The sequence below is a fragment of the Anabrus simplex genome, chromosome 2 (genome assembly GCF_040414725.1).
Source record: "Anabrus simplex isolate iqAnaSimp1 chromosome 2, ASM4041472v1, whole genome shotgun sequence".
In the NCBI taxonomy this organism is placed as follows: domain Eukaryota; kingdom Metazoa; phylum Arthropoda; class Insecta; order Orthoptera; family Tettigoniidae; genus Anabrus; species Anabrus simplex.
In genome coordinates this window covers 645,376,979-645,390,784 of record NC_090266.1, presented here as the reverse complement: position 1 = coordinate 645,390,784, position 13,806 = coordinate 645,376,979, and the positions used below count along the sequence as shown (strand labels likewise).

Here is a 13,806-nt window from a genome sequence, read left to right as displayed (position 1 = left end):
TAAGTAACTCCCCTAATAGCACCTGATCTATTCCCTTTCCTTTTTCTAATACTTCATCCATAGTTATTGGATCGCCTAGTACAGGCAGTGTTCTCTACATGTATAAGTGTATCAGTCTCAGCTTTGTTTGTTTTCCATGTACCTTTACGCCCTAGATACCACTTGAAATGCACTAACCACATACAGAAGGATCTCTGGACCTAAGGATAGATTTCTGCAGGAAGAAGTACGAAGATTTAATGATTGAAAATAGAAAGAACTGGCAGGCCAAAGAGGTACAATTTAAGTAGGTATTATAAAGAAAACTAAACTGAGAAAGTATGGAACAGAATAAACATAATTTGTAAAGAAAACTAAACAAAAGTAGTAAGCAAGCTACTGATCTTTCAACCATTCTTATAGTTTCATTTAAGTTATTATTGTCCATCATATTCTCAATACCTAACTCCAAATTTTTTAAATGTTTTGACTCATAATAATACCTAAATTCATCTCTATGTTCCCCTCTCCATCTACTATATACCAGAGTTGCTCAGCTGGATGCTCATCGAGGCTAGCCCAGTGCGGGCGGGTCTGACGTAAATGTGGGCAGCTTACGTAGCAACCATATGTCACAGTGAAGTGAGAGAGCAAACACACTTCGGCTTTGAAGGGGAGTGGAGTAGTGATGTGCGACTGTATGAAGCTCCCCTCCTCTGCTCAGCAAAATGTTGACTGCGGTAGAGATTTATAAAAATTTAATAAATGAAAACACTATAATGGCAAGAAAACCATCCTTTTAAAGATATTCTGGTTTAATTTATACTGCACTCGATATAAACAGTCAGTCTTATTTTCTTATATTTATACATTCAAAGAAAACTCGCATGTTATTTATTTTATTTTTTTACAATTTACAAAGATACAGGGTTTGAGCGTACAGGATACAATTTACAATTCCTTGAATAAGAATGAGAGTATTTCCATCAAAAAAGTTCAATTCCTATTATTCATTCAGCAAAACGTAATATATTTTCATAATTCAACAAGTTTTCTGCTTGATTTTGCACAGTGTTGTAGTGTTATGTGTCTTTCCCTGTCCACTGAATTTCTGAAAATAGTATTTAATATTTATCAGGAGTCTGATGATAATACCGAGGAGTTTCATCATATACTATCCAAGATTAAAGCATAACAATGTAAACGCATCTACGTAATAGATACAGTATGTCTTCAAATAAATAACCTAACTGATGTTATTGCCCATAAGCATGATTGGATTGTTTGTGAGTTTATCAGATAATTTCAACCGAAGCAACCACAAGCCACAGTTTATCCACCTGTACTCCATATTATGTTAAGAAATGGTTTTAAAGCACCTCTTAAAATATAACAGTGAAAGTTATAATTCATTACGTACAGTACAAAAAGTATTTGAACTTGTAGCCCTAACTCTTTATTGTGAAAATGGAAATTCTCAGCCAGTTTCTAGTCATTTGACCAGATTAGGAATAGAATGAATGAAGCCCCCATATAGCGGCGAGAATAGGAATTGTGCTGGCTGCCGATGCTTGTCGCACTCCTCTGGGGGCAATGATTAATCTGTTTTGTCCAGCACAAATCTCACATGGAAGGACCGAGATTTGAACCACAGAACCCAGCAGTGAGAGGCCGGTACGCTGCTTTGTGATCCACCGGAGACTCTTAACTCTTTACTGTATCTGGTCAAACTACATCAAAATCAAAATCTCTTTATTTGCAAATGAGGTGTCTACCTCGGTGGCAAATGGTACACTAAAATACATTACTGTCAAGCACTAAATTTTAAATTAACAGGAGACGAAGAAAATTTTCCTAGAATACAATATTATACAATTTACGCTAATAATTTTTTCTATTAAACACACACATCATCCTTAATAAATTTATATTGTTTACAAAATTCTACTTATAATATCTTACAAACATAGTTAACTCATATACAGTACGGTATGTGAAATTACTTCTAATAATACTATACAACTGGTATAAGATTAAAATTAACATTGAATTTATTTACATATTTATATTTTACCCATTTTGGAACCTAAGTAGCATAACGACCTGCTGCGTCTTAACCAGAGCCCCTTTTGCCACCACTTTTCAGAGTTCCTCAAGGGCCTTCACAGCTACCGTAGCGGTCCCAGGGCCCTCGAAGTCCCCACTGTACTTCACCCCTACAGGCAGTCCCCCTACTTGGGCTGTCCAAACTCCTTAGACCAGGGGATGGAATTAATTTAATCACACACATTTATTATTTACAATATCCTGCACTGGTCGAATGCCCTCTAACATTTCATTTATTATCTCTGTTGTTGTTTATTCTCTTCTTGAATATCTGTACAGATTTTGGAAAAGGATCAAACATTACCCCTGGTAAACTGTTCCACTCCTTCACGCCCTTCCCAATGAAAGAAAATTTACCCCAATCGCTTCTGCTAAAATTCCTTCTAATTTTGTACTTGTGGTCAGTTCTACCAATATAATTATTTTCCAACCGAAGCCTCTCACGGATATCTCCCCATGCTTCTTCTCCTGTATAGGCTCTATATAATCCTATAAGTCTAGTTTTCTCCCTTCTCTTACTTAAAGTTTCCCACCCAAGTTCCTTTAACATTTCTGATACACTACTCTTTCTCCTGAAATCCCCTGTTACAAACCTTGCTGCTTTCCTCTGCACACCATCTAGTTCTTTTATTAGGTATTCTTGGTGAGGATCCCAAACACTGTTTGCATATTCCAATAATGGACGAACCATACTTAAGTAACTTTTTTCTTTTAATTCTTTGTTGCATCCTTTAAGTAGCCGCATTATGACATGTAACGATCTGTATGCTTTCCCAACAATGTTATCAACATGACCCTTCCAGTGCAAATTACTTTCAAATCTCACACCTAAGTATTTGCACTTGCCATCTTTTGGGATAACTACCTCATCCAAAGTATATTCAAATTCAGTTTTAAAGCTCCTGTTTGTAAATGTTGTAACAGTTGATTTGTCTCCATTAATCTTCATATCATTTTCTTCAACCCATTCTTGGATACTGTCAAGGTCCCTTTGTAATTCTGAACAATCCTCAATGTTATTTATTTCCCTATAAACAATTATGTCATCTGCATACAATCTTATTTTCGATGTTATATTGTTCCCTAAATCATTTGCGTATATTAAGAAAAGTAACGGACCGATTATACTACCCTGTGCAATTCCCTTCCAGACTTTCTCTTCCTGTGATATATTATTTCCTACTTTGACTTTCTGAACCCTTGAATTTAGAAATGTTCGTATCCAACGTATAACCCTTACATCCAATCCTATTCCCTCCAATTTCTTTAATAATATTCCATGTTCCACTCTATCAAAGGCTTTGGAAAGATCTATGGCTATGCAATCTAACTGGCCTCCTGAATCTAACTGATCTGATATGTCCTGCTGAAATCCCACCAGTTGTGCTTCGCAAGAAAATTTCTTTCTAAATCCATACTGGCTCCTCATGAACCAATTTTTATCATCACATATCCCTCTGATGTACTTTGCTATTAACCTCTCCAGTATTTTACAAACTATACTGGTCAGGCTGATTGGTCTGTAGTTCTCTGGTTTCCTTTTATCACCCTTTCCTTTATAAATTGGTATTATTATAGATTCCTTCCATTCCTTTGGTATCACACTATTATTTATGACATAGTCAAAGAGAAATTTTAAATAAGGCACTATATACCACCCCATTGTCTTTAATACCTCCCCAGTAATTTGATCACTTCCTGCTGCTTTTCCTTGCTGAAGCAGTTGGATTTCTCTGAAAATATCTTCATTTGTGAATGAGACGCTTCTTGTTTCCCTCTGTGTCTCTCCCTCTCTATCTTCTGTTACGGTTTCCAAGTCCTGACAATCTTCTACTGAATCTCGGAATTCCCTACTAAAGAGGTTTGCTTTCTCAGTATCTGTTAAATAGTGTTCACCCCCTTCTCCCACCATTGTAGGAATTTGGATTCCTTTTCCTTTTTGATTCCTAATATATGAAAACAGCTTTTTCCATTTCCCTTTGTGGTCATTACCCTCTTGAAGAATGCCATTCATATAATTCTCTTTTGCTTCCTTTTTCACTCTATTCAGTTCCCTCATTAGCTGTTTTCTAGTTTCTCTATTCTCCCTACCTTCTTTGATTTTCCTGTTTACTATTCTACATTTTCTTTTTAATTTTCTTATTTCCCTTGTGTAATAAACAGGGTCTGAGGTCATTTTACCCTTCTTAACAGGTACAAATCTCTTCTCTCCTTCCCAAATGATTCCTTTAAATTTAGCCCAAAGTGTATCCACATTATTCCCTTCACTTATCCAACAACTGAATTGTGATTTAAGGTAAGTCCCAAATTCATCAACTTTAGTTTTTCTGTATAATTTCTTGTCTTTTGTGACCCTCTTATTAAGCATTTTTGGTACGAGTCCTACATCCATTATTACAGCCTTATGGTCACCTATTCCTTCAATTACCTCAGTTTTATCAACAATTCCCCATGGTTTAACCAAGAATACATCTAGCAAGTTATTGAGACGAGTTGGTTCTTGTACTACTTGTGTAAATCCTCCCTCCCAAATTAACTTATTTGCCAGTTTCTGTTCATGGGCTTCACTTGCAGCTCCATTCCATTCAACTTCAGGCAAGTTTAGATCTCCCCCAATTATTACCGTATCATTATTGTTTTTATGAGTATAATCTATTATTTTCTCAAATATTTCCATGTCTCTTTCCTCTCTTCCAGGCCTATATGTTCCTATAATTCCCACCTCCTTCATATTATCACAAACTAATTTTATTCCTAATATTTCATCCCTTTCATCAGTAAACCATTCATGCGAACAATAAGTTTCCTTCACCAGAATAAATACCCCTCCTCCCTTTTTATCTCCTCAGTCTCTACGATAGACTGTATACCCTTCTGGAAATACTTCTGTATTACCCACCCCTTCTCTCAACCACGATTCCACTCCTATCACCACATCCGTCTCATAAGATTCCATCAATGTACCGAATTTTAATTGTTTATTTACTACACTCTGACAGTTTACCAAGAGCAATCTCAGACCTCCTTTCTCCCTAAAACTTGACTGTTGCAATTGGGTAACATTTGACTTATGAGTTGAGAACTTCCCTGGAACCCAGATCCTTGTACATAGATCTTGATTTAAGGGTCTGGGTTTTCTGGCAAGTTTCCCTGTATGTGCCAGTTTAGTGGTATGGCTTTTCTTAAGTACAGATTAGTTTGCAAATCTCTGTTGATAATTGTAGCAATTTGTCTACAGAGAGTTGCTTTTCCATAGTCCGTCTCGTTGGCCGAATGGTCAGCGTACTGGCCTTCGGTTCAGAGGGTCCCGGGTTCGATTCCCGGCCGGGTCGGGGATTTTAATCGCTTCTGATTAATTCTTCTGGCTCGGGGACTGGGTGTATATGTCCGTTCCAACACTCTCTTCATCATATTCAGACAACATACTACACTACCAACCACCACAGAAACACGCAATAGTGCTTACATCCCATCCATAGAGGGTTGGCGTCAGGAAGGGCATCCGGCCGTAAAACAGGGCCAAATCCACACGTGCGACGCAGTTCGCACCCGCGACCCCACAGGTGTGGGAAAAGCGGCAGGAAAAGAAGAAAGAAAAGAAGAAGAGTTGCTTTTCCATTACCATTTAGATGTAACCCATGTCTAGTGAACATTTGCCTGCCAAGACCTAAAGTATCTACTACATAGACATTTCTAAAACTCTTACATAATCTCTTGATTGTTATATTTACATCATGTACAGCTTTGTTCACACATGAGTCCTCTAAAAGGTCATACCTGGGTGGCACATTTACTACAATTACTTTTGAGTCAGGTAGTTTGGAAATCTTACCTCTGAGAGTCGTAATTAGTTCCTCACCTTCATTTGCAGCAATGTCATTTGTACCACTCACAATCACCACATAATTGTCCTTCTCTAACACAGGATCACAACTTGAAAGGACGTCTTCAGTTTTGGCACCTGGTTTTATTAGTCCTAAAACCTCAGTCTCTGGATTCTGCAGCTCATCCTTGATGCCTTCTGCCATACCCCGCCCTTGACTGTCTGCGTAGAGATGAATCTTTGGCGATCTTGACTTTCGGTTGGTTTTCTTCTTCTGTAGCTTACCTCCACTGGATTTAAAATTATTTGGAAAACTTGGCGTGTCTTCTTCTGGAACTTGCTGCAATAACTGAAATCTATTTTGGCACTGCAAAGAGTTTTTTCCCGGTTTTAAGTTGTACGTAGTTTCTCCCATATGTTTAACATTAGGTCTAAAATGGCCACGCGTCACTTCCGTCCACGGCGATCTTTCTTCTACAATGTCTTCTTTATCTTCCAGTTTCTTTATTCTGTCCTTTAAGCTTTCATTTTCATGTTTCAGAGCGTGTAAGTCCTCTTGTAGCACTCCTAAAATCTTAATTATAGTTTCGTAAGTCTCTCTTTCTTGTTGTTCTGCCTCACTATCAGTTTGTTTACACTCGGGACACAGCCACTCACTTTCTTCAATATCAGTCCTATTTACAATATTTGCACAACGAAAATGGTACCATTCATCACACTTACGACACAGAATCCCATTTTTAACTACTCTTCTGCATTTGTCACATTTTTCACTGCATCATACACCATTATCTACTACGGATATCACAGACTCACACACAGTAGTCGCCATCTTGGTCTCTCATGAACTGATATGAACAGAATTAACTTATTTCTTATAATGTAAATTGAACATGATGTGGATTTCTGCCCTCTTTCTTTCATTATATTCTGCCTCCATTACAAAATTGGGTACCACCACAGTGATCGATAGTGACTGGGAGAACTTAGCTCAACCTTCATGGTCTGTGATATAACCACATCACTGTGACTGAAAAGCATACACACATCGTCAGCCTGCCCGCCCACTTACAAAGCTGTGCGCCCGCAGGACGAAATGCCCATCGCGAGCACTCTGATCTATACCTTACCAACTGTTTGTATACATTATTAGTTTGTTGTTTTTCTTTTGATTTTCCTTCATCTGTCAGTAATAGAATAACAATTGAGAAATGATGAGACACTGCTTAGTTCTTTATGTCTTTAATATAATTTGTGATATCTGAAGCCAGCTCATTTCAGTTTCAATTAAGTTAATTTAGAACTGTTAGGTTCTTCAGTCTGCCAAAATTAATTTATAAACTACCTGAAAAAAACATATGGTAACAGAATTATATCTGAAAAAGAAACATCTTAATTAAAATAGAATATGTTTCGTTCTTGAAAGAACATCATTAGATTCTATCAGCCACACTCAAAAATATTAAGAAATATAGAAACATTTATATTTATTTCTGTTTAAATCCTTAAAAACTTGTAATATGGAACTTACGTTAATGAAGTCCTCATTTTTCTCCACTCTAGCATAAAATGCTAGTTGTTGCAATACCAGTACTCTGTTGGTGCGAGTCCAGCTCGCTAGTCAGTTTGTTAACCTTCTGCCATGCCATGCCCCACTGGTGAGGACTTCATTAAGATAGTCAGATTTCATGTTTTAAGGATTTAAACAGAAATAAATATAAACGTTTATACTTTTCTAAATATTTCTGAGTGTGATTTGATATAATCTGATGATGTTCTTTCAAAAACGAAACACACCAGTCTATTTTAATTAACACATTGAAGACCATGTCTTAAGGTGGCATATGAGCATGCAGACTGCCATATTTTGAAGGTTTTAAAAAATTGTAGAAAATAGTAGGTAGGCTGCAATTTTAACATATTTATATCATCAAAAAATTAAAAGTGCCTATTTTACAGATTAAAAAGTTGCATTAAGATCTACTGAATACTTTTCACATTACACATTTTCCAACGGTATGCCTTTTACAACAACAACAAGAAAAAGTCTGACAACAAATTCTTACACATAATGAGCTTAAGTGTGGATTAGTTTTAAGCATTCAGGTACACAAAGTGCTACAGAACACATTGGACACCACCAGCATGTCTCCTTTCTCATTACTTCCCATTTTCTGCTTTTCCTTTATCTGCAAAGACTTTACAAGTGCACGTTGGTTGTGCTTTCTTTTCTCTTGGAGGAATCCTCTCATCAAAATGCTGTCCTAGCAATCTGTTGGAGGCTGTACTTGATCCTAGTTGCTGGTGAACTCTGTTCCAGATTTTACTACAAGAGCTTCACCTAACTCAACCATGAACTGTTGTAGGTGGCAATTTTTTCTCGTACTCGCATCCTGCATTTCCCGGTACAACACAAATGCATTTGTGAATGCCATAATAAACATATGGAAGAACAGTTTTTTCTACCATTTCAGTTGCTTTCTTCCAAAGGGATAATATGCTATCATTTGTTCACTCCTGTCTACCCTTGTTTTATTCATATTGTATTCAAGAACAGCATTTAGTTTGGATTTAATTTTAGGGCCTTCTCTTGTGTGAACAACAACATCAGAAGAGGTCACCTTGTGTCATTCCACTTCAAACGAAGAAGATTATTTCTGTGCATAAATACTAATTCGTCTCTCTGTATCTTCTTCTGAACAATGATATTCTGAGGCACCTCCTTTATGTTGGGCATACGAGTTCCTACAGCTTTTGTCTTCCTTTCCCATAAAAAGTTACAAACTGCAGGGGAGCTATAATATCTGTCCATGTAAACAGTATGACCTTTGTCCAAGTAGTTTGCTAGAAGTGGAATAATACCAGTATCTGTAGCACCTTTTCCAGAATAGACTTCCATTTTCAAAAGAAGATCTACCAGAGTGGCCTTGTCAACATCATGACACCGGGCATAGCATCTCACTTAGGCATATGACATTGCTAATTGGACCCTGGAGGACTAGTGACATGTAGCTTGGTCCATTGAGTCACTGTTCCAGTTGTTTGAAGCTGATGGTAGGGTTTGGATACAGCACAGGCCCTGTGAAGCCATGCACCCTACTTGTCAATAAGGCACCAGACAGGCTGGTGTTAGTTCCATACTGGTGTGGGGTATGTTTACATGGCAAGGGCTGGATATTGACACAAGTGTGATAAACTGATATAACCTGAAAACAATATTCTCTCACACATGGGTAAATAACCCAAGTATCAAGCTCAAATTATTATTATTATTATTATTTTATGATTATGATTGTTATTATGACTTACAATGTATGGCTATGAAGTTTATCCATCCATTTAGTATTAGTATTATTATTATTTATGCAGTCGAATGATCACATTGTTTGTGAGGTTATGTCATGAAATGTGCTGTATATAGACATTTACATGAGTTCAGTTAATATAAGAACCTGTAATTAATAGTATATAATTTATTATTACCTGTATATATGATGTGAAATCTGTTACACTATTGTATAACACATTGTAATATCCAGAATGGCACTAGGTAAGACGAGATGATCGTAGAATATTCTTTACAACTATGTTGTTAGGCACTCGAGAACTTACTAGAAGGTATTTTGTAACATATCTTTCTAGAAGCCTGGCCAAACTTACAGGTCCAGGAATTGGTTTGAGGAATATTCTGGAGAATTTCCATGACTACCGTAGCCATTGCATTAGTCTGATATGAACCCTGCGAAGCACTTTTGGGAAGTGGTGGTGAGGTCCATTCATACCCATGACCCTACACCTACAAACGGCAGGAAGCTGTGGGTAGCTATCCTAACGGCATGAGTTAGAAACTCTCCACAAGTGTTTCTTCCATTAGTGGATTTGATGCCATGACAAGTTGCTGCACTTGACTGAGCTAGATGAGGGCCTACATGATACCAGATTCCTATCCCATGACCTTTTTGGCATGTCAGCGTGATATATGTATTGTCCTTGTGCCTGCAAAAATCGCTATATCAACTTTGGCAGGTATGGTTCTGTCATCCATGGTTTAATACTGTGAGAGTTACCTCAATGAATGCTCGTTCTTAGATATATGTAGTATGGGTCAGTATTTCTCCGATATCATTATCATCGCACAGTGGTTCTCGCAGGTGCAACGGTGATATATAAACTACTATCCTAGATTTAGTCCCGGTCTAGAAAGCCAAGAATAACGGCCGAGAGGATCTGTCATGCTGACCACATGACACCTTGTAATCTGCAGGCCTTTGGGTTGAGCAGCGGTCGCTTAGTAGGCCATGACCTTTCAGGGCTGTTGCGCCATGGGGTTTGGTTTGGTTTGGTTTGGTTCATAGATTTAGTACATAACTACTTCTCATTCACTCTGTTCCTTCAATAGTTACAAAATACAAAACAACACGTGACTAACCTGGTCTAGCAGAAAGTTTCTTGGTATGGAAGATGATCTATTTGAGCTCTCTCTCTGCCTGGAAAAGAGAAGAAGAAAGTCAAATGTTTTTAAATTATCACAGCTGGTCACCAATGAGTCAAAAATTTCAGAGATTAGGATCATAAATGTTTGAAAGACAGAACAACACATTACTGAAACAGCAAGATAACCTAAGAAAGTCTAGATATTGTACCTGTCTATTGTGGCTGTAATTACAAAGGAATTATCATTATTGTATTGACAAGCTCAATGAACTTGAAATACATTTGAATGACCTGGTCAAACACCTGGTAGCGAGACTCTGAGAGCGAGCAAGTCATCCGCCCGTGCTGATAAGAAGAGGAGGAGATTATTTCTCTCTCTATCTCTCTCTCTCTCTCTCTCTCTCTCTTTCTCCATCAACCAGTACAGGACTTGACTGAAAGTCAGCTGACCTGAAGACGGGGGTAACCATGAGCAGAGCTACGTTTTCAAATCGAAAGTTTCTGAATATTCCAAAGTGAAATAAATTTAACCAATAAACATTTACATAGGGAATGTTAACCAACTAGCAGTAGTAATTTATGGATACAACTAAAAGACAAAGTTTTTATATACAATGCGAGGGGTTGTATGACCTCTCTATTCTACATAATTCTTAGCTGGAAATTAATGTTCTTATTGAGCTGTGGAAAAATGTTTACCAAGGCAACATTTTTTTCTTTTCGTGACGATGAAACAGTTCAAGTTAGAACCCTCTTGCAGTAAATTTCTAGTAATTTCAAAATGGAAGTCTGTATAATTGTATCAAGAATAGTTCTATCCAAGCAACAACTACAATTCAGTGGAGTGCCGAATGAAGAAAGCCGTGCTTAACTCACCATATCAGCAAGGACAGTCTAGGCAGAGAACTTTGCAGCGACTGAACCCAGCTCCATTTGTCAGCTAAATGTTTTCTAGTCTATGTAATTAGTAACCAGAAAGTCTGTGTCGTGGGAAATTTAAGACATAAATGCAGCACATTGTAATATCTTTCTAGGAATTCAAGTTAAGTACCGTATTTTGTTAACCAGAAACTGTACTAGGAACAATTGTGGTGTGCTCCATACTAATATTTGTGTTAGTTTTTGGCAACCAATTTTCAAGGAAATTGGTACCATGATGGAAATTCAATGAGGACTGTATTCAACTCAACTAGCCTAGGATCAATGCTGGATAGATATAGTGAGTGCATTTGTAGTCGGCACGGCCAACTAAATCAGATTTATTCATTTTTTTTTTTTTTGCTAGTTGCTTTACGTCGCACCGACACAGATAGGTCTTACGGCGACGATGGGGCAGGGAAGGGCTAGGAGTGGGAAGGAAGCGGCCGTGGCCTTAATTAAGGTACAGCCCCAGCATTTGCCTGGTGTGAAAATGGGAAACCACGGAAAACCATTTTCAGGGCTGCCGACAGTGGGGTTCGAACCTACTATCTCCCGAATACTGGATACTGGCCGCACTTAAGCGACTGCAGCTATCGAGCTCGATTAAATCCGATTTACACAGCCCGTGCAATGAAGCAGTCTATCCAAGTACAAGGATGAGGTCATCTGCCAACCTGATAATCTAGGCAGAGGGAATCCAGCTCCATCAACCAAAATTAAGTACCATTTTGTAATTTATTTATTTCCTTTCCATACATACAGTAAAAGTATGATCTATCTAATTCAGTAGATATTTTCTATTCAAATAGTAGCAGTATTGATTCTTTTCTTACTCTATTTTGGTGTTAGTTAAATAGTGTAAATCTATCTTTGATTTGAGTGCTCATTCTGTCTTCAAGAAAAGAACCACTAGGACATCTGTGATTAATAATAATTCCATTTAATAATAAATTCAAGCCCCATTACTAATTCTCAAATTTAATGGAATATTTCAATATCAGAAGGTGGCAACGTTTTGTAGGATAACTACATACTTCAGTACACGAATTCCTAAGTCAGTGTTCTTCTAATCTAATCCTATTATAGGAAGGAAACTCAACTGATAATAAACATACAGTAATGGTAAGGTGGAAATCAAATTGGGAAGTTTAAAATAGTTTCTTGAGCCAATAAAAATACGTAGTATTTTTTATAAAACTACTGTACATGTAAATGCTCAGTTCTCTGTTGTAAGATACAGAATGATAGTAATCCATTTTTATGAACTGAAGGCAAAAGGTACGCAGCAAATGATAATGATTTGACTACGTACTGTCATGTGAGCAAGAGTTAGTTGTTAGGTTTAATAACTGTTCAAACAGGGGCTGAACAATTGTCAATGCATTGATTAAATGTTAATCCCGGTTAAAAGAATTATTATTGATAGCATTGTGTAATTATACTTCTTCCTAATAATTAATGGAGTTCATTGAAATAGGTAAAGAAATTCAGCCAAGTGATTTCTTATTTCATTTAATCATAAAGTTCATTAGTGAATGGTGAGCAGAGGAAAAACAAGTAGGATCATTACTATATTTAACAACAATTAAGACTAATAATTTCAATGATAATACTCAACAGGTAAGTTATATAAAGGAAAGCACTTAGAAGTTGTGTAGTTCATGCATGTGTAGTGTAGTTTATGATGATGTGTGATCATATTTCTGTCATTTCATGATGTTTTATGCAGATTTCTTAAGCACTGTGTACCCTATTTAACCAAAATAGTGTGATAAAATTATTAATTATTTTCCAATTAGTTAAGTTCAACATAGTCAAATAAATTATACTTTGATCTAGGGAAAGTAAAGAACAGCCAAAGAAATATCAAACCATGTGACAGAAATAATGTTATAATTTATAAGAAGGTAATTTACTTTATCCAGTGGTAGAATAAGAAGGTTCTAAACTAGACTAATAATCTAGATCATTAATCATGCATTAGAGTTGATTCTTCTTAATAACACTAATGAAAATGGTGTAGGACATTTAACGATTAAATTACACTCTAAAAATCAGAATGAGAATTAAAGTGGCGATTAAAAATCCATTAAACTGAAGTGGAATCTTAACATGCCAATTCTTGAATTGAATAAGAATGTATTTCTTAATTCTTAAGTAATTAAACCACTATAATGTAAATAAGATACTGTGAATAGTTAGTTACAAGAAGTGGAATGTTTGATACCTAAGTCAGTTATTAGTGTACATTGTGCATAAGAAAGCAATGTAACTATCTTAAAGATAATGGTGTTAAAATTTAACAACTGTAAAAGGATATTAACTTAAATCAAGTCAATTAAATATGACACATGGTTGAAATGTACATTTATTCAGACTTGATGTATGAAAGAATGTAATTTGACCACATGGAGGTGTTATTTTTGTCAAGGTTAGACACATTAATTAGTTATTCCAACTAATGAAAGCTATTTCTGGTTGAATTTTAGTTTTCTTTAAGCAGTATGAGGACAACTATGAAGGAGATGCATCAAATTCTGTCC

At 36.6% G+C, this 13,806-nt stretch overlaps 1 protein-coding gene across 7 annotated transcripts in view; it reads right to left on the bottom strand.

Annotated features, from left to right (window-relative positions):
• LOC136864304 (rho GTPase-activating protein 12) overlaps positions 1-13,806 on the bottom strand; it is a 417,475-nt gene that overhangs the window by 97,345 nt on the left and 306,324 nt on the right. For all 7 annotated transcript variants that reach the window (XM_067141113.2, XM_067141110.2, XM_067141116.2 and 4 more), the window contains one exon: positions 10,338-10,395. In XM_067141113.2, coding sequence (XP_066997214.2) covers positions 10,338-10,395 — 58 coding nt within the window. The remainder of the gene's footprint in view (positions 1-10,337; positions 10,396-13,806) is intronic.